Consider the following 21619-nt stretch of genomic DNA (forward strand, 5'->3'; position numbering starts at 1 on the left):
GCGCCTCAGCGGGGCGGGGCCGGCTGCCGCCAGCGGCCCCGCCCCGCCCACTCCCCTCCCCCGTCTGGCGCCAGGCGGGATCCCTCGGCGAACCACCGCCTCCCCTAGCCGGGGGAAGCGGGGCGGGGCCTCCTGATTGGCCAGCCCCCGTCACGTGGCCGCACCTGTCCCCGTTTCCCCTCACGCGCGGCAGCCGCCCGCCACCCCACGTTGCGCGGGGCAGGCGCCCCGCCCCGCCGCGATGCCGCCGGCCCGGGACGCTCGTTAGTGCCGGGGGCGGGCGGCATGGCGGAGAGCGGCGCCTGGCTGCTGGTGCTGAGCTCTGTCTTCCTCTGCAACGCTCTCAAGATCCTCCTGCCCTCCTGCTCCTCCATCGTAAGTGGCGTCACCGCGCCCGCCCCGCCCCCCGCCGGCCGGGGGCGGCGGCCCTTCCTCAGCTGGGGCCGCGGCCGAGCGCCCGCCGCCCTTCCTCCCCTCTGCCCCCGCCGCGGGACTCGCCCTGCCCGCCCGGGCTCCGCCGCCGAGGCAAAACGGGGAGGGGGGTGGGCGCCGGGCCGTCGGGTGGCCGAGGAGGGGGCGAGCGGCGGGGGGGCAGGCAGGCAGGGCGTTGCGCAGGCCCCTGCCGGGGGCGTCGTCACCCCCGCCTGACGGCTGAGCGATGGGATGGAGCGGGGCGGGGGGAGCGGTGCCGGTTCGGGAGGTCTCCCGGTGCCCGGCCGTACCCGTGAGCTTCCCCGGCTGGGAGTAGCGGGCCCTGGTCCGGCTCCTCGCCTTGGGGGAGGGGGAGCTCGGGGGGCTGATACTGGGAGGAACTGGGGATCTCGAAACCGAACCAGCACCGCGACGGGGCTGACTCCAGCAACCTCGATGGAGCCGGTCTTTGGAGCGGAGTTGCGGGTAACGAGTTACCGGTGTCTTAACTGATGCGCCTGAGGCTCCAGGCCTTAGGGCGTCGCGGGGGATGCGGCGGGGAGCCCTGCGGCCTTCCCTGTCTCCTGCACGCCGCTGCTGCTGGACGGGAGGTGAGCGGACGCAGGGCTTGAGGAGTCGGGTATCGTAGGAGAAAACCCAATGTCGCAGTCGCTAATCGGGATGCCCTCCGGTCTGATCTTAAGCATTTCTGTGGAAGCGTGGGTAACAGAATTATGGACCAATAAACTCTGTGACTGCCGAATAAACTTACGTGCGAGCAAGCGTGCTAAAATACCCGTCGTTTTGCTCTTTCATGTGAATAACTTCACCGTCACGCAGATCAGTGCACACCATTTGATAACGGATCCGTTAAAACATAAATTACTCCTAGCGATTTGGGAAGTTGAACACAGTGATACCACAGATGACTAATGAAAATCTCTGCTCAACTTTCTGCTGTGGTTTGTGACAGAAGGTAGGGTAATGTTCTCATTGACTGCAGTACTGGGAACATCGTTTGTGGGGAAAAAATTACACGTGTCTTGAGAAAGCTAGAAAGATTTGCTAAGGAACAGCAAGAAAAAGATTTTGTGTTCTTTGTATCTTCGTTTCTATGGTAAAAGGAGTTCATGAACCAATAAGCAGGTGGTGCCTCACGAAAAGACAGTAGGAAAGTAAAAGAAGGGGAGAAAATGTTTGCTTACGCAACGTGTGATTACCTTTGTACGTTTCTGTCAGTAGGAAATAATTTTAGCCAAGAAAACAATGTTATAACAACCAAGTGTTCTAAGAAAACTCCATTTAAACACGTGGGTAAGATGTAGGAAAAATAACTAATGCAAATTTGTGTTTCTGGTTTTGAGGCAGTGGTAAGATACTGCACTAGATGGATCACAACTCAGCCAGCATGGCAATCCGTGGGTTTCTAACAGCCCGCACTAGGCAATCTGTAATCTAGAGGAGTGATTCCCAATTGGTGAGCCATGCATTATTGGTGAGGTCTAAAATTGGGTTTCAGTGAATAAAGTTTCCATGCTAATTAGTTTAGACCCTGGCTGAGGCTGCTGGAGCTGGAAATGGGAATGGTGAATGAGTAAGGGGCATTGCTGGAGCTGGCAGGAGTAGTGGTGAAGAGGAGTGCTTCCCGGGTCCTTCCTCTCCTGTACATACTGGGTGCTTGTCATCCAAGCAGCGCATGGTGAGGACTGCAAGGAGGGAGGACAGTGGTTCAGCTCAGGATGTAGTGGCAGGCAGGGCCTGGGAGGTTTGAAAGGTCTCGGAAGGCAGCAGCGTCATCGACAGTGGGGAGATGAAGAGATGAAAGCAGAAACATAGAAGGAAGAGGCAGTTAACTGTAGTTAGAAAGGTTGAAAATCACTGCCCTACAGGGCCGGTAAAACCCCTTCTGGTTTGCTTCAGTCAGAACAAGAGAGTAAAAATTCTTTGGCTTTTAGAACATTGCAGGTGTTAAGCTGAGGTTTTCCTGTGTCTTCATGAAAGGGCCTTTTTTTATGGGAGGCTTTTGAGTATGTAAACAGCAGATCGTACTTTATACATATTAAAGAAAATCAGTGGAATTCTGGATAAATAACTGATACTATTTCTTTATTTCTTAGATATCCAGATTGTTACAAAAGGATGCAGAGCAAGAGTCCCAAATGAGAGCTGAAATTCAGAACATGAAGCAAGAACTCTCAACCATTAGTATGATGGATGAGTTTGCTAGATATGCCCGTCTGGAAAGAAAGATTAACAAAATGACTGACAAGCTTAAAACTCATGGTAGAGTGCAATGTTTATTTCCTTTTCTAGTTTCTGGAAAACATTTTGTCAAGAGCGTTTTCAATTTTAAGTATATTTCTCCTTCAACTTTTTTCCTCCCCCTCTTACCCATTTCCAGTGTTCCCTTCCATTTTTTCTCTCTTTCTTTTTTTCTTTAAAGTTTTTGGAGAGCTTGCTTTTGTCTTTCAATTGCACATAGTTCTGCATACACTGATAAGGGAGTGATTTAGATATAAAATTTTTCTTACAATGAGTTTCCTGGGCTTCACTGTGTAATTATTTACTCTTTTTCCATGACGCTCATCACTGAATCATGTTTTGAATAAGTCGAGGAAGTCCTCTGCTGCGTATCTTCACTGCAAAAGGATGCATTGCTTGGTTGGGGCTGTTTGTTAGTGTACTACAAAATGCTAGAGAGAAACTGTTGATCCATAAGATAACCAGATGAGATCTTTCCTGTCGTTTTGAAATCCTGTTAGGTCTAACGCAGCAGCTTGTGCGATAAAGCTGTAGTGCTTTGCCTCGATTAGGATTTTATAGCAGTATAGTCCCTCATCTTGTGGTAGAAAGTACACATAAACCTTTGGCACCAGAGCTTTTGCTCTTGTCTTTGCCCAAACTCACTAACTGATCCTAACAGGATAGGAGACTACTTGCTTTGTCTGCCTCCTCTGTGCAGAATGGTTGGATGTTTATAGGCTCCTTGCTTGGAGAAAGGACAACATTTACAACTGGCAGTTTTGGATTGCTTTCAGTACTATAATTCTTAATCCAATAATTTCAATTAAATGAGATCTGGGTAGTTTACTTAGCAATCAACAATGTTTTAGAAAACTTTAGGCCACTGTTATGTTAGAAGTTGTGCTGTCTTCACTGGGCTTCTTTATATTGGTCTGAGGTACTGTAACAGAAGAAAAATAGGCATGACCAAGATTCATTCAGTGAAGGAACAGTCTTAACTGTGTTCCTGAATGAAATAAGGCAAAAAGTGCATCTGCTACAGCCATCATTCTCCCCGTTTAGGAAAGGGAAAAATTTACTTTATGCTTCGTCTAAAGCAGGGTCTTAAATTAGTAATGACAGTGACTGTTCTCATTTGGGAATAGCGTTCTTGATTACATGTAGCATTTCTCGGTCTAGGATATCAGTGTTTTGCAACTTTTCATAGTAACATTAATAAGAAACTACGGTGTGATACAGACCTAGCAGTTTCTTGCAGAAGGGTACTTTCAATATAGCTATGAGTCATTTGAAAAGAGATTTTTAAATAGTGTAATGTCCTGATTGGAAGAGTGAAATATTAATAAATTACTAGTTTTATGTAAGTATAATTCACTATTATAAATAATGCAGAGTAATTTTTTTTCTTTTAACAGTGAAAGCACGAACTGCCCAATTAGCCAAAATAAAGTGGGTTATAAATATAGTATTCTACATCTTACAAGTAAGTAAATATTTTATTCTGGATGCAAATTACTAAACCAAATCCTTAGTACTGTTACAATTCTCTCCTGCGTTTATTGGCTGGTGATTAGTCACACAGGTGTTTGACATACCAATGGCACAGTGCATGCCAAACTGGAAGAGCTTCTTGAAGTAGAAGAGAGAGAGGTCGCTGATAAGGCCTGGTAGTTGGGGCTGGAAAGAGTTTTGAGTCTCACTTTAGCTTTGCGTTTCTGGTTTTGAGATGACAAAGTAGGAGTTTGTCTTAACTCTTTAATCACTGGCATTTTTTTAATTTATATATGGCACTGGGCCCAGGAAAGTTCCAATACATACAAATATATTTTACTTACGGTTTTGAAAACAAAATACGCTTTTGCTGAGGATGCAGATGTCCACTTACAGCTGCCACACATTTCCCCATGGTGCCTCATCAGATTGTCTCTGTAGTTCAGACTTGATGCCAAAGAATTGTCTGCTAATAAGGATGACAGTGGTCAACCTGAAGATGTCTTTAGGGTAATGTTAGAGTGAGTTGGATACCTAGCAGGCAGGGATTATGGCTAAAAACAGTCATCAGAATTTAACAATTACTATTGCTATATTTGTCTATGCTAGGTTGGAACCAGAGTCTCAAAAGAAAGCAGTATTTGCCAACGTCTCACTGCTACCTCTTAATATTGTGTATAAATTTAAGGTCATACCGAGTTTTAAAATATTTTGAACTTTCTTAAGAACAATGTAAATTAACAAAGAAACTATTCCCTTTAATTAGAATTTGTTATTTACTGGTTCAGAATAGCAGCGAAAATGTACTTTGATGTGTACTGTTATCCAAGCTAATAAAAATTTCAATTCTAGGCTGCCTTGATGATCTCTCTGATTTGGAAGTACTATTCTGAGCCGGTTACGGTGCTTCCAAGCAAATGGCTTGCTCCGCTGGAGCGCTTGGTAGCCTTTCCTACCGGGGTGGCAGGTAAGGACTGTACATTGGAAAAAATATATTTCCCAAGCCCATGAGGATGCTAACAATGTAGTGACAAAGAGCATACATAGATTAAAAGCACTGCTTCTGTACGTTTCTTCTAACTCCCATAACACGAGGAGGAGTTTCAAACATTTGGTCAGCTGTTTCCTATGTATTCAATTCTTGTTTATTTAACTGACAGTGAAATGGGCTCTTTGTCATTTTTATTTCTTCTCAGAGCAGCTTTATCTGTATGGAATAGACCCTGGAGGAGATTTCAAATCAGAAATATTTTTATATTAAGGAGTCCACTGAAGTAGTAGAATTGGGTTTAAAAATAGGCAGATACTTCATAGGTCTGTATTGCTTACATGTGTTTCTTCTAAATTGCTGGGGCTTCCTAGTAGTGTAACTCCAGAGTGATTTAGGTATGCTCTCTCTTGGCATTTTGTCTTGTCTGTTCCCACCCTTTTTCCCATCACAGTTCTGTTGCATTTTTACCTACTTAAATCTTTTTCTTTTGGGCAGTTTAATGGATTAATGATCAGAACAATATCACAGGTTGTAGACACCTGTTTGTGAGTGAAAAGTGTGCTGGCTCTATGCTAACGGGATAAGTAGACAGGCAGAATGATAGGACGATGTAGTGTGGAAATTTACCTTCAAGCTAAAATGCTGCTGGTGAATCTTCATATTAGGCTTCTAAGTCCTAACTGCCGTAGAAGGTATTCCAAAATATGTTGTTGGAATTGTATGTTATTGTATCTTTAATAGCTGTCTAGAGAATGATTGATATCCAGCATGCTTACTGGACAAGAGAAGAGTCTGCTTCTGGGGCAATAGTCCTTGGAGGACATTTATTTAAATAGCATTTGAAGGGATTTAAAAAAGTTCACATCCGTGTCTGCCTTCACATCTCCTGCTTTGTCGTGGCTGATAATCACAGTAAAGAGATCGCTTTTGAATTCTAGGTGATAAACACAAAAATGTCTAAAAGTCACCAAAAAGGTAGTTTCTTCACATGTGTGCCATGAATAGCTATGTATTCCGTGATACTATGTAGCATGATTTTATGCAGTCTGCAATATGGATGTGCTGTGTATTACAGTCAGGGCACACCCTCTATTCCATCATACCAACACAAATTTCTGTGCCGCTAGTTGGAATGACAGGACCCTGTAAAACAGTAGTGTGGGGCATCTGGGTCAGTAGCGAAGGTCTCAGCTTTTTTCTATATAGCTGTATGGGGAGCAAGGGAAAAGGAGAGAAGTATGGATTTCATACTTTCAAAAAGACCAATTTAAATTTCCCAGGAAATTTACTTTGGCTCATATTCACATTATTTGTTACTCTTTTTCCCCACACAATCTTCAGCTTTTCTCAGGACCAGCATGGAGTTAGCTGCCATCCCTCGAAGAGAGACATTTGTATATAAAAAGAAAGATGTTTTGTTCCTGTTCACCTCATAACTCTTACGTTTCATTTTTTACACTTCCAAAGTTGTTTTCAGATGCATGTGTGCTTCAGGGTTGTTGATGCAATGACTTAAATCATGTTTTATATCTCTTTCAGGTGGTGTTGGAATTACATGTTGGCTTGTGGTTTGTAATAAAGTTGTAGCTATCATGCTACACCCTTTCAGCTGAAGGAATCCCAGTAATCCATGGAGTCTTCAACTACATTTTCATTATTGCTGTTTTAAATGAATTAAAAAAAAAAAAAAAAAAAAAGAAGGAACAGTTGTCTTTCATGAGACTAGGTCTGAGATAATCTTTGTTACTTCATTTACATCTGATTCATGGCAGAACCGTAAGAATTTGTCATGGCATATATTCACCAAAATTGGAACATGTTGGATTTGTATTTTTAAGTTGGAAATACACTGGCATTAGGAATTACTTGGGGAGCTTTGCTCTTTCTTTGCTGTATAATATGGTAGTTTCACCCAAAGGTGGGATTATATTTGATGCAAGTGGTACTAGAGGATAGAGGTAGGTGGTTTGGTTGGCTTAGGGTAGAACAGAATTAGTTTCCTCCTTGCTATTTTTTACAATAGAATTGGTGTATTCTTGGGCTGTCTTAGAAAATGCGTTATTGGTATATACGCGGAATCAAGATTTTATGTCCTGAGACTCACTCAGTTGCCTAATGCAGGATGGCTGGATACTTTTTCCTCCCTGACTTTTAAAACTCATTGAACACTTGAATTTTTTCCTACTTTTATTGATAACTGACCTTTCCTTCCGTGACATTTTTTCTGCTTCTCAAACTGAGTGAGGATCACTGAAACTGTTTCTTTGCATGTTTTGGGAGGAAAGATCTGGCCAACATTCTGAAGCTCAGTGTTAGTAAAGAGAAAGTAGAAGACGGTGCTGTTCCTTCAGAGGACTACATTTCTAAGGGGTTTAGCATACATTAATGACAATCCAGGATAGCCCAAAACAGCTATGTAAATGTAAAAAGGCAAATTAGTGATTTAAATGTCTGAAGTAGTAACAGAATGGTAGCAAGCAGGAGGAGGAGAGAAAACAATTTTCTGTTTTGGAGTAAATCCTTCTTGCTGTATTTAGATACAGGAAACAGCCACAATATTTTGCATTTAAAGGAGGACAGAATTCTTCCTAGTACTGTGCCTGTAGAGCAGTGACAAAGTTGCATTATCTTCCACGCTACTCTGATCTGCAACCCTGTCCTTGCTGCCCCATAAGACAAATGGGTGGGTTTGTGAAGTTCTTGTTCCACACCTCCGTTTTCTTTTTATGTGAGCCTGAACAAAGCTCTAGGGGACACCTCTCCCTCTTTTGCTGGGCTTTGGTGGTTCTGGCTCAGCTTCCCACTCTGTACAGTGGAATGCATCTGTTATGTTAGTTCAGGTCCTTTGCCTTCCTGCAGGAAGGAAGGGGCTGGGGCCCCTCCATAATTAGCACTGCATTTAGAAATCAGTTCAAAAGGTCATGGTATATTGTGTGTATGTATGCATGAAATGTGTTTGGTTTTTTTAAATGTTAATTTTAAAAAAAAATTGGTTTTGTATTAGGGATTACATTTAGCCAACATGAAAATAGATGCATTAAATATCATCAAGAAAAAAAAGTTGTGATTGAATGTTATGTATATTTGTGTTTTTATTAACAAAATAAAGCTTTTCAACCCATCTCGGGTTTTCTAATCCATTTTTCATTGCATTGATTAACAATCAATGTTAACTACAGTTTTCCTAAAAAGAAAAAAAAAACCCAAACCCAAACCAACACCTCCCCTACCCCCCTCCCATGTTCTTGCATAAGGAGATACTGCTGGATGAACAGGACTCTTTTTTTTTTTTTTTTTTATTATTTAACTATGCCTTTGACATATTTCCAAATCTAAAGATGTGGCTATTGATATTTCTACTTAGCTTGTTACAGACTTTAACACAGTGAAGTCAAGAAAACCAGCATCATTTAAAATCTTCACAGTGGCATTTGCTGTTTATCCACACTGAGCGTAGGGTCATCGGATACGCAGTTTGTTGGCTGCTCTAGTCAAACATTTGCGTGAGTAAGGGCAAAAAGGCTTTTGGTCACCCAGTCAGTACAAACAGGAGTGTTGGATTATGTATGCTTGTTTGCTCTTAGCTTTGGGACAGCAGTAAAGGCATTGTAGAAGTATTAAGAGTTCATAGAGGAGAAACACCTACTTTTCTGACTGCACAAAGTCATTTTGAAACCTGTCCACTATACAGCTTAAGCACTACTTCAAGAAAAACCTTCGAAATTTTGAAAAGAAATACACTGCAAGTAGGTTCAGATCTAAATGTCTTAATCATTTTAAAAGCTTTTGCAGTATAATTTTTTTTAAGGTTTTTTTTTTTAAAGTGCTGCTGCCTTTTAAAATCAATAGAATACACATAATTTTCCCTAACTTCACACATTTTAGCAAGTGTTTCATTAATTACTATGAGGAACAAAATGTAATCCTCCTACCCTCACTTACATAACCTTAAACACAGGATTTTTAAAGGCTTTTTGAGAACTGGATATGCCTGACTTCTCCAAAACAATAGTTTACTCTTGCACATTCATCTTTGTATGTCAGCTGTGGAAGTTACCAGGCAAACTGCTTTGATAAATTCTAACGGTGGAAAAGAATGAAGCTTTAGAGCTTTATAATGCTAGTGAAAACAATGTAATAGCAAATTATTTTTATTATGTGTGAATTCTGGAAGCTATTTCAGGAGTGAAGAAAATAAAAATTATTTTCTTTTATTGCATTGTTGGTACTAACCCAATAATGAACCCTATGAAAGCAGTTTGCTCACTTCAGCTAGCTAACAAATAATCAGCTTCAAAATTCAAACTGCAGAGAGAATGCAAAAAAAAAGGAAATTACAAAACAAGGACATAACTTGGACACCTGATAGCAGGTAAAAATATCGTAATTATTAAGGCCCTCTTAGTAAGACACATATGCATGCACATGCATGGACACGGACCAAGAACTGAAAAATGTTCTTCTGTGACAACTGATTTGACTATCATTTTGGAAAAATCATTGAAAGAAATTGTCAGTATTTGTAAGATTTAATATGCATTTAATGAAGGTAAAAAACATTGTTTTTAAAAAAATGTTTTAAATTACCCATATTTCTAGAGTAAAGATAAGTTGATGTACTTACCTAACCAAATAAAATAATTAGTTTGCGTATTCTCATAAGGTTATTTGTAACGATTTCATTAGTGTTATGTGCTTTACACTATAAACTAGTAGTGGTGGTTTGAAATTTGGCTTGTGTAATCCTGCATCCTTTCACTTCCCTTTCTTCATTCCTCTCATGTTAGAACTTGAATGGTTGTCTCTTCAAACACAGCCTGATCCAAAGAGTTCTTTCATAAGACTTTTTCCTTTCAGCGAATGTCATGTGAGCGCAGCCTTCTGCTTCAGTGGAACTGTCCTTCTGCCTTGTTTTGGTAACTTTACCAAAAGATGGTTCATATAGCCCAAAGGAATTTTTCATTTTTGATTCAGCTGGTTCACTGCAGTCCTGACCTGCTTGTCTATGGTTGCAAAGACTGCCTTTTTTTGATTTTGTACCTGATGTAAGAAGCCCACGATGCAAATTCTCAGTGGCTTCTGAGAATATGTATTTTTTTTTCAGCCTAATGGGTGTTTTGTTTCTTGGACCTGGAGTAACACATTTAGTCCCTGCCTTCTCGCTGTTATTCAGCTGTTCATCTGGCTTTTTTTCTTCTTTTTCATATTCTTCCACTGCATCTTCCTCTTGACTGTTCTCTTTTACATTGTCACTTAGAGGCGTTTGTTCAGTTTTCATCATTTTTTTCAGCTCCTGTTTAAGCAAATCTGACTCTTCCATAAATTCCAGACAAGTGTATTCTTCCATCAGTAGTCTGCCCTCCCTTAAATACTCTAAAATGAAATATTGTGGGTTTTAGGAATGTTCTTAAATTGCCTAGGAACATAAAGAGTCATGAAGCATTAATGACAGCAAGTTTCACTTCATTGCTTAAGTTGTTACTGTTGATGGTATTTCAGTCTTGAGGGTTATAACAATGCTATTTACTAATAACTATAACAGGATGGGGCAAGATTTAAACAAGATCATTGTGCCATTGAATTCAGGTAAATATCTTTATTTTTACCTTTTTCATTATGTTTAATTTATTAAATGAACTAGCATGCAAATATAATCAGTAATGGATAAATATATAGGGCCAGAAAAGTCCTGTACAATGCAATGAAGAAACCACATGAGATCTGAACTTCAGTTGTAATTTTCTTGCTTTTAAATGGAACTTAAGTATATGTATGATTTTCTTTCCCTTAATTGACAACACAGTTGCTTGTTGCGTGGAGCAGAATACACTGCAACTCTCTAACCTATCAATGAGTAGAAAAAGGTATGTGTATACTGAATGCCTACAGTAAATACATTTGTCTGCTGCAGGGGACAAACTGCAATAGGTTCTGTGCTTTGGAGAGACTAGAAAGAGTACCTTCAAAATGAGGCAGAGTACAAGCATAAAGGAGAAGTATGAAGTTGCAGTTACTAAAACAGCTAAATAAGACTTCAATAAGTAAGTCTAATCTCGACAGTGGGAGAAAGCCGTAACAGAGTCTGGCAAACAGTGAGGAGAGAGATTCACAGGCAGAATCAGAAGACCTGTGTTTTCTGTCAGTTTTAGAAGGGGATTTCAAAGACAAATGGTGACTTCGGTTATCTGGTGGGGTCTGGAAAGGCTGCAGGCTGAAAAGGCAGAGTACAAAACACAGGAGTTAACGCATTCCAGATTACTAGCTCTGTTACTGATCTAGTAAGTGACCTCAACAACCCGTTTCACCTCTGTAAATGCATGACCTTTAGGTCACGCAATATCCCCTACCATTTGTGAAGTATTTAGCATGATGGCATTCAGATCTTCGTTCTTTCTACAAGGCTTACTATAATGAAAATAACATGAATATTTTTAGAAAAAAACCCTCAGATAAAAGAACAGATGCACTGGCTCCTTCTTTCTTCTGTTCTACAGAATCTCTTCAAAATAAAGATGTTTATAGATAAGTAAGTCCCTTGCATATAACTTTTATATGAGAACACAGTCAATGGCTAAGATTTACATAAAATCTATTTACAGTGATCATTGTAATGGAGATACTCCCAGCCCTTGAAGAAGCCCTTTTCCTTTCGCAGCAATAGATCCTGAGCCTGAAACGTATGTTGACATCAGCTATGATGAAGGTTCACAACCAACAATTTAAGATCAGTATTTGATTAGTGTGGAATTAGCAAACTATTAACAAAAGTATACTTTTACAGATAAAGCATTGACTTTTTACCAACATGACTGGGAACTGCTTTTAGAAGTACAGCAGCATGAAGATGCCTTATACTGTGGAGCTGCTCTGCAGTCAGTATAGCACCACCAGCAGCTGGATTTCAGTGACTCTTAATACTTTATTTTGTTGACCTAGTTCCTGTCAGTCAGGTGCCAGCTAATGGCTGTCAGACCCATGTAAACTACCAATACCATCAGTTCATTCACTTTTGAAAAGATCAAATGAATTTCTGAGAAAAATGTTAAAATATACCTCTACATGTTCTATTAAAAGTTTCTGGCTTTGGTATTTTCTTGGTTGAATGCTTTTCTGTTCTACATTGGGCATCTGTGTATGCTTCATTTGCTTCAGCTTTTTGATTCTTATCTTCTGAAGACAGTTTCTCCTATAATTGGTAATTAAAGGTAAAAATAATGAGGGAATACTTGTTTAGTGACTTTTAAAAGTACACAGTCAGTGCAATACTTAAAAAAGATTAGTAATTTCTATTACTGTTACATTCTTATTTTGTATCTTAACGTTTGTCCTACATATTTTCTGTAACATAATTACATTCCACACAAAATCCACATCCTAGAAAGTTAAGATGACGGATCAGGCTATTCAGGCATATTACTGAAACTTATGGAATAATATACAGCATAGCTGAGAGTTTAAACAAGGGCTTGGATCCAGACCTTTCATACCTTTGTTAGCCGAACTGGGCTTTTTTCTGTTTCCTGAGTTTGGTACTGTGACAGCAGCAGTGATCTAAAATTCTGTTTATCTACTTGTACTGATCTGTTTATACTAAGACCTATTGAAAAAGGACAATCGTTAGTAACACAGTAGTTTCTGGAATCATATTGTTGGTATAAACAAAAGATATGTTTGATGACTGATGATACTGATATGCAGCCTAGGATTTAAACATTTTTTTGCTGCATGTCTTAATGCCCTTTAATAAAGAAATTCTTTGTTCTGCCTGATCTATAATGCTGAAACTGGAACACAAACATAGCTACCTGGACTTTTGAGCGTTTTCATCCATACATCAGTACATCATAAATATACTTAAGATTTAGATCTACACCATCCTGTTCAGATGGAACATGCAAAGTGGGACAAATATGTCTATACCCTAGAGCCCATATGGGCTTAATTTGTGTGGTAACATTTCTAATGTAAATTTAAGAGGTCTGGCATGAGGCCTCAGCTTTCCGGTTCCTAAATTTGGATCTTACAGAGTATAATAAACATGCTTGCTTTTATGCCTTCTGACTTGATTACTCACCTTTCTCAAAGTTAAGTGCTTATGTAAGTCTTTATGGAACCAAGCTCTTCAGAGGAAATGCTTAACACTGTTTGAAATACAGTCTTTGGCAAGAGATTGCAAGGGAGTGATTGAATGAGATTTAAAGAAATAGCTGAATGGAGATGGGATGGGAAAGGTCAGTATATTGTTCTTTTATTCTATTTTGAGAATGATTTTGACATGAGTACAGTAGCTGAGAAAGTTGCTAGCCCAGCAGCAAAAATGTGATCTTACCTACGTCAGCATTCCACCTTTTTCCCAGATTTGATCTCTGAAATCGGAAGAAGGCTTTCCATAAAAATGGTGATTTTCAAATGTTTGCAGGTTAGTGGTAAAAAGGATGTTGATAACCAATTTGAGGATTACTCTTGAAGGAATTGCTGTGGTGATGTGGAGGGAATTAGTTTTCCCTTTTGAAAGGGAACCAGCGATTAGTTACTTTAACAGCTTTTTCAGCAGAAACCAGCGGAGCGTTCCCCAGATTCAGTACTAGGGGGAGCTGTACCTCTAGATGAGCTGGTGTGACCTTCCCACAACTGAGCAAACTGCTCTCCTGGAGAGCTTATGAATTTAATGGCTTCATTCAATAGATCAATTTTATTTATGTACATAGAGCTTTCTGATAACCTAAGCAAGCCTACCTTCAGCTATTTATCAGGAGTGTTAAAAAATGCAGCCCCACAGTTCTTTTTTTCTTTCCTGCTGGGTAAAAATTTTTGCAAACACAGAATAGAAAATAACTACTTGAAGAAGTAGCTCTTTCTAGGTCTGTTATAGGAAAATTCAAGTCAATAGTGAAAAGGAAAAATAATTGTCAGTAATGCCAATTCTAGATTTCTAAATCATCTCTTTCCATTAACTGGCAGAGAATGAAACTTTTATTGGCCAAAAATACCAAGAGATCTGACAGTTTTTCTTGGAATCTTTTCATTACAAAATATCAGGTCTCACTCCAACTAAGCTCCCTTATCTTGCCTAAAGAAAAAGAACTTAAGTAGTAAACAGTGATTTAAGTGCTTCAATTTAAATAACGATATTGTACAAGTCCATATGTGAGTAAAATTAAAGAAAACACAGCTGGTTCTGTGACATAACTAAAACTGGAATTCAGAGTTTCATAAAAAAAACGTGTCTGACTTGGAATGAGAAATAGGAATTTGTGTTTCTTAATTTTACAACTTGAATTACCAACCTTTTCCCTGTAGTTCACTTGTAGTTAAGGCAGAGTAATGGATTTGCAAAGGCAATGAAGAGGAAAGAAATAAGCAACTGACTACGGTAAGACTTTGTACTGATACCATAATTTGAAGAATTCTGTGGGCATGTGCAATATTTCCAGCAGATATATTTGCTACCATGTAAATTTGAAGTGCTATTCTGTACCCATATGAAGAAAGTTCCAATTCCTCCTTCAGTTTAGGAGCAGGAATATCTGACCAGTATTTTAAAGAGGTGCTTAACACAGGAAAGTCAATGTTCAGATCATTGTCCAAAATTAAGGATATAAGTTTGTCATGTAGAAAGCTCTCATTTAGGATATTGACAGAATGTTTATGATCCTGAGTAGGAGGCAAAATACTACTTTCAATGTGGGGAAAGTACCTGAAATATGTTTATCAGTTTCTGTATAAACCACATTTATTAGTAAATTCTAGATGCTACATCTAAAGCACATGACAATCAGAAATTTATAAGTGCTTTAAGAAAACTATCTTCTTCAACATTTTTGTCCCTGATGAATATAATGAGCACCTGGGCAACAGAACAGTTCTTGGATTGTATGATTTGTAATTGCTTTTAGCTGTTGCTCCCTCAGTTCAAGGGGTGGGATCCACTTGTCTGAACACAGGCGCCTCATGCTATTTGAGATGCCTTCGAGTATTCAAGGTATCCACTTAAGGCTGGCTGATATTACACAGGACCGATGGGACACCCGTGTCCTTCTGGAACAACAACTACAGGGCCAGGCAGAATGTGCTAGGACATCTCAAATGGCACTGGATGCCTATAATTAGGCAGTTGAACCCCACACAAGGTAGCTGCTCTTGGAGTGTTTGATAGACAAAATTGCATATAACAGATATTTCTCTCCAATACCTGTCTGAGCATCCACGTGAAAGAAACACTCTTCACCAAAGAGCTCTTTTTTCCTTGATAGAATTAACTTTCTATTGTTCTTTTCTATCATTCTACTATATTATTCTAAATAGCATCAATTCCGTGGATAGAATTAATTCAGACGATATAAAATAACTGGGTTATTACAATGTCTGGTTGCCCATTTAAATTTACTTACGCTAAAAAACAAAGGACTAGTAAGGATAAACATTCTCTTCTCTCAGATAAGCTGACAGTACGATCATCAGACTGGCCTTTAAACTTCCTAAACCTTGTATCTGAAAATTCCTCCTCTCCTTTCACCCCAAGAAAATCCAAGTTGTAGGAGCTTCAATAATGGACTTTGAAGTATCTCTGCTACTTGTTAAGCTACAGGGTCTAAGGATATTAAAGATGAGAAAACAGTTTTTAAAGACCCAATTAAATTCATTATTTTTGCTCATATAAAAGCACTTTGAAGGTCTGTACTAAAACTAGGAACTTGCTACAGGAGGGTTGTTTGTGAGGTGCTTTGAGTTAGTGAGTCACGCTGTGGGAATTCTAGGTCTAGGGTGGCCACTTCTCCAGGTCAAGTCAAAGGGAACAGCCTGAACAAAAATTAGCCTGCAAAAGCTTTGTGGACTGATAGCTTCACCACATTAAAAAACAAATAGGCAAACAGCTCTTGATGCAAATGGACACTTAAAATAGCAGCACTACTTCACTGTCACTGTTAGTATACTAAAACTATGTATGCTAAACTCTATTCATGATGAAAATTGGGTTGAATATTAAAAATGGGTCATGTATTTGTATTCATAAAACAAATGAGCAAAAAACCAAGCACTTCTTTTTAAATTACACGTGACAGAATATTTTTAGCCCATACCAAAGTACTATATTGGCTTTTCTTTTGGCCTATAAATCCCAGTTATAAAACAAGGTAAGTTGCACATAACTAAACAAAAAAGGAAAATGAATATACACATACTTTTTTCATGAGGTACTGAATCACTTTTGTCTTTGGGGATTTTAGGCATCCAATTTGCACAGATATTTTTTACGTAAAGTTGCCGATCTTTTTCCTAAGAAGAAATAAACACTATTAAACTTAGAATATGCATTAAGAATTACTTTTTACCAACTTAATTTTCCCATGTTGGGAGAAAACTCACAGTGATTTTGCTTTGTGCCAGGCAATGTGGTGACTTTGTCATTTACATAAACAGGAATCTGTCATTTTCTTTCATGAGCCAAATCAAAATTCCCCCTTTTTAAGGCTAAGAACACATCTGTATACCTACATGATCTTTTTCATAACACAGTGTTCAGAAGATGAAGGCTTCTCTAATGATTTTTTTCATTTGTTGTTCTGAGGGGTTTTTTTCGGACTAAGTAACTTTTGTCTTTACTTGCTTTTTTTTAAATTTATTTACTCAGTGCCCTTGGCTACAATGAGCTCAGTTCTGTTCTACAACCTATTGCTTGGGAGATATAAACATAAACTTGGGAGACATAATCTTCAGAGGCACACTTTTAAAATTTATTTAGCAAGAGTCCTCTTTCCTTACTGAAATCTGTCTTAAACACAGAAGAGAGATTTCAGTAATACTCTCACTGTATCAGTTTTTAGTGTGAAAAACAGGAGCTGCATTTACTTTGGAGATACAGGTTGTCCTGAAAGTGTGTCTGAATACCTTGAATGATCTGAATGAGCCAGGTGCCCAAAACTATGAACGTGTAAGAATAAACTCTGTTACAGCACAGAAATAAGGTTAATAAGCATGTCTGGTCATCTTTGTGGTAAAACAATAGAAGGTTTTGTAAATCTAAATATAAGATTAAGAGAACTGCACACACAGAAAACACATGAAATAATAGAAATATTTTAGAGAAGCATTAATAATTAATTTGATTAATTTGATACGGGGCCTGGGAAGAGCGGTGTACTTTTTTTCCTTTCCCAACAGCTCACTGGGCTTTTGCAGCTGGGCAGCCTAGCTGCTGCCAAATACAAGGAGGAAAGTTTCTGTGCTTGATACATAGGTAAGAGGGACAAACAATGCCCCTGTACAGAAATGCAAATCTCCGTGAATCCTCAGGAGTTGCCTGTTTTGCCTTTCACAATGTCTGGGAAAACTCCCTTTAACAACATATTTCACAGACATTTGATTCCATTTAGAAAGAGAAAGCTCCCTAGCGGGATCACAGATGGATCAGTCACTTTACATAGAAATAAAAAAAAGTATATTTTAACTGTGTTACAAACAGTTTAGATTATTAAAAAGCCACAAGGGTTTTCATGTTTTCTGGAATATGTACTGTTTTTCTTGTTTACAACTCATATGACATACCATTTGTGGCAGTTTTATTTCTATTTCTATTTAGTGTCACTTTTAGGTTCTCCTGTATGTTTGGTTTACAAGTATTACAGTAAGTGTTGAACTGGGCATATTTGTCCCAAAAATATTTGTCTAAAAACCAAGCTGGAATTTAAACAAACTAGTGAAACATTTAGGTAAGTCTTTTTGTTAAAGTCTACTTTTGCAGATTGTAATACTTGGCTCATTTTTATTTGAAAGTGTTTCTGTAAAGGAGCTCATTTAAAGTTAGTAGATGAATATATTGATGTAGATCTACCAAAATGGTAACAAGTTGGTGTGGATTATTTGTTCAAATTGTGATGCATTGATCTCTGTTTCGATTAGTTATTGAACTACTTTGACCTTTTGACAAATAGACCATACAATAATTTCATCATTTGATATTTTGGCTTTTTTTTGGTAGACTATAGACTCAACTAGGAAACAAAAATTCCATTACTAAATAATATAAAAAAGAGGTAACATTAAACACTTGAGTTTTCTTGTAGGAACAGAAACCTGTTTAAAATCTTGAATACCTTAATTTTTTGGTGAAGAGATTTAATTTCCATTTGCAAGTTCTTTGTAATTATCCCAGTTTCCACAGCTTTTTTGTTCTCATTTGCCAGCTGACGACTAAAGGTGCTATTGTTCAACTTCAGCTGCTTTTCTAGGCTCTTAAAAAAATTACATATTTTACCATATGCATGTACTCAGTATGACTGTTGAAAAATTTCAGTTCTTACCAGATTCAAAAAATAAGCATGCTGATATAATGAAAAGTAAGCTTCTAACAATTATATTCTGTTGTAAACAATGCATGAAATTATGACGAAGTATCTGAAAAATTACTTTAAAAATGAGCAAAAACTGGTTTAAAACCTAATTTTACTAAACAAAGAAAAAGTATATTTGGCATTTAACATAAAACATAGGGCTGTACATTACCTCTGATGGATTAACCAATACAATAATCTTTGAGAAATGTTAAGACAACATTTCTGTTCACACTGAGATCTGTTAACTGCAGCAGCATAAAGAGGCTTACTGTCAATGGAAAGTAAGTAATTTATTGAGTACTTTATTGAGTACTTTGTCATCAGAACCCAGTGCCATGCACTGAAATTATAGTTACTAAAGCTGTAAGGTGGACACCCAACCCTGCATGCTTTTTATAGCTTCTCACTAGGACTTCTGTAAATAGAAAGTTTTCAAAAGAGAGTCTGAATTCAGCTGTTTATATTTTCATTTTCTTTCATGTAATAAATGTACTTCAGAGCCAGCTGTTCAGATGGTGAAATGCCTCTAAGATTACCTGGCTCTTTATTTAATTCTATGCATAATATACCCCATAGAAAATAGAAATTAATTCCTGGAGGACAATGGAAATTTCACTCTTCCAGGTTTGTATTAAAAACTGTATTACTGTCTTTTTATGAAAGGTTCGATAAAAGTAAAGAAGCATGAGATATTAAGAGGAGCTGAATTATCTCCTCTTAAACTCCCACCAGGCTTTTACTACAGTTGCATAATAAACCAACAGTAGAACCAACCCTAAAATCTAGGACACCTGACTACGGCTTAATTCAGCAGCCACTCTACAGCTGACTACAGTGAGTGACAGTAACTAGTGAACAGGAGATGTAGGTATGTCCATGCTGCTCACCAGCACCACGTGAAAATAACAGCGCTAGTTCCAGATAAGCCAGCTTTGGTGGTCTCCATGTATGACTAATCCTGCTGTTGTGGCTAGACGGCCCAAGCAAGCCTGGGTACTCCATGCTGCTGGCAGGGAGCAGAGTAGACACGCTGCCTAAGAGTGCTCTCTAGCTATATGCTACACAGGGTTAAGGCATACAACTTAATTCCTAAAAGATCTTTACTGCTGAACTTAATCTACTCATACATTTTAAAATAGTGGAAGGGGGTACTACTGCCATTTTTAGTACCTTACACTCAGGACAGCACTGGATTAAAAAGAATGTTCAATGTTACAGGACTGTAACAGAATAATTAATGTGACAAGAAGCAGCTAAAAACTTTCCACTATTCTTGCACAGAAACCTCTCCTATTATTGTTCCACAAATACAATGATATGCATATATTACCTGTATTCTCTTATCATTCTCTTCCATTTTTTCTGTAAGGGCTGATAATCTGTGACCAAGTTCCTCTCTCTCTGCAAGAGCTTTGTCTTCTGAAAGCATATGCAAGGTCTGCAAAGCATTTTTAGCTTTTAGCAGCTCTGCTTCAACTTTTCTGAGCTTCCTGGATGTATTTCTCTCGTCCTCCTGAGACATCCTCAGGAGTTTCCTTAAAGCTCTCACCTCATCATAATGACTCCCTAAAAGATCCAGCAAGTTACTTCCTGAATTTTCATATCTACCTATTGCTTTCGAGTGTCGACACTGAAGCTGTTTCAAAATGTGGTTTTCTAAGCTTGATGCTTCTAATTTGTGTTGTAAATAACATATTTCATTTTTCAGCTCTTTAATTTTGTGAAGGCTTGCTGATGATATTTGCTGAGCCACTGCATTTTTTTTCTGGGAAATCATACTACTCTGCAGGCTTAAAAATGAAGAATTCTGATGTGGTATTTTCTCAGCTGGCAATTTTTTTCCTCCTGCATTCAGACCAAAGTAAACTGGCATTGATATATAGCAATCATCTGAGACAGCAAAATCACTGTATGTCTTTACTGCTCACGTAAGCTCATATACTGCTCATCCAAGGTAGTTAACTAGTATATCTGACAAAATGCTCAAGATCTATACTAAGACTCCAATGTTCAAGTATTTCACAGATAAATCTATTAAAAATTTATATCTCTGTGTGTGCATTTATGTGGCTGCACTGGGCCATAGCTAACTAGGTCTATAGGAGGTCAGGGTTCCCTCCTTTCATTCTCTGAAGCCATTTTCATTAGAAACAGCCATCATGCTCACTTTTCATTAATAAGGGTAACTACACAGGTGGTGTCTTCTGAGGCAAACAGCAATAATACTCTGGGAATAACTTAGTAAAGTATGTTTATGTTAACACATTACTCCAGTATCAATGGAAATAAATGAATTGTAAATTGTGCAGTCCACTAATGTAGGCATGATCTGGGGACTGATGAACCAAATTCAACCCACCTAGAAAGATTCCCAAGAGGGAGGACCTACACCTTGAATAGGGGTGTGATAGAAAAAACCCAACATAGTAATCTACAGGTCTGCAAGAACTCAAAAAACAAGGTGATCATAATAGCACATGGTTAAATTTCTCTGCAGTTAGGTTGTCTAACCAGCTTTTTAGAATTTTCAAGTCAGCTTTGAATTGAACTACATTTTTAAACCTTACCTGCTTATTAGTATAGAACAGTTATACAGTTGTGTACACTGTTTCTGTACAGCAATTGAAAGAATCTTTATGGGCTAGCATTCTAAGTGTATTACTGCCATTTGCCTGCCTTTATGGCCACCATTCTGAGTGAATTACTCTCATTTTCCTTTCCTGAAACATAATTAGAATTTGAAAATAGTCAAGACTGTAAATCTGAGTGTGCTCCCCTTTTTCAGGCATATATTCAATTTCACTACTGCTCTCAGGACATTTCAGGCAGTATTTTGCTAGAAGTTTATTAGAATAATTTATAGATCACATAACATTTTATGGATAACATAAGCAAGGTCCTAACCTAAAAAAGCACCAGAGGAAAAGGACAGATCTTTTCAAGCACTTCTGTTGAATCCAATGGGTGTTCTGCACACAAACCCTTTACAGGAGCAGGCCCCAACCAGAACACCCCATTGCAGATGGGAAGAAACATCAAATCAGTGGTAGGAAAAGTAAAGGAGGACACTGCCTAAGGCACCACCATGCCGTGACCTCGCTGCTTCCATGACCTAAGCCAGAATAGTGGAAAGCTATGGAAAGAGTGT

At 38.7% G+C, this 21619-nt stretch overlaps 2 protein-coding genes across 3 annotated transcripts; one reads left to right on the plus strand and one right to left on the minus strand.

Annotated features, from left to right (window-relative positions):
* The first annotated feature begins 140 nt into the window (after positions 1–140).
* GET1 (guided entry of tail-anchored proteins factor 1) lies at positions 141–8273 on the plus strand. Of its 2 annotated transcripts, none has more exons than XM_030019743.2 (5): positions 141–375; positions 2529–2694; positions 4071–4138; positions 4999–5113; positions 6677–8273. In XM_030019743.2, exons 1-5 carry the CDS (start codon positions 286–288, stop codon positions 6748–6750), a joined length of 513 nt encoding a protein of 170 aa, XP_029875603.1. In that variant the 5' UTR covers positions 141–285; the 3' UTR covers positions 6751–8273. The 2 variants fall into 2 exon arrangements, with proteins under 2 accessions (XP_029875603.1, XP_029875602.1); XM_030019742.2 differs by lacking the exon at positions 141–375 and adding an exon at positions 678–1022.
* Positions 8274–9594: 1321 nt separating this feature from the next.
* LCA5L (lebercilin LCA5 like) lies at positions 9595–20337 on the minus strand. Its single transcript, XM_030019745.2, is given in 7 exon segments — positions 9595–9980; positions 9982–10510; positions 12191–12323; positions 12625–12734; positions 16321–16414; positions 18232–18369; positions 19802–20337. Coding segments are annotated over 7 exon segments (1488 nt in total). The 5' UTR covers positions 20249–20337; the 3' UTR covers positions 9595–9943.
* Positions 20338–21619: the final 1282 nt, after the last annotated feature.

The sequence above is a fragment of the Aquila chrysaetos genome, chromosome 7 (assembly GCF_900496995.4).
Source record: "Aquila chrysaetos chrysaetos chromosome 7, bAquChr1.4, whole genome shotgun sequence".
NCBI lineage: Eukaryota > Metazoa > Chordata > Aves > Accipitriformes > Accipitridae > Aquila > Aquila chrysaetos.

What these genes read in the sequence shown, in the direction of transcription:
- GET1 (XM_030019742.2), top strand. Translation starts at nt 924, where the DNA reads ATGCGCCTGAGGCTCCAGGCCTTAGGGCGTCGCGGGGGATGCGGCGGG. An exon ending in CCGCTGCTGCTGGACGGGAG is followed by an intron (nt 1,023 to 2,528) that starts GTGAGCGGACGC and finishes TTTATTTCTTAG; the next exon opens with ATATCCAGATTGTTACAAAA. An exon ending in CTTTCCTACCGGGGTGGCAG is followed by an intron (nt 5,114 to 6,676) that starts GTAAGGACTGTA and finishes TATCTCTTTCAG; the next exon opens with GTGGTGTTGGAATTACATGT.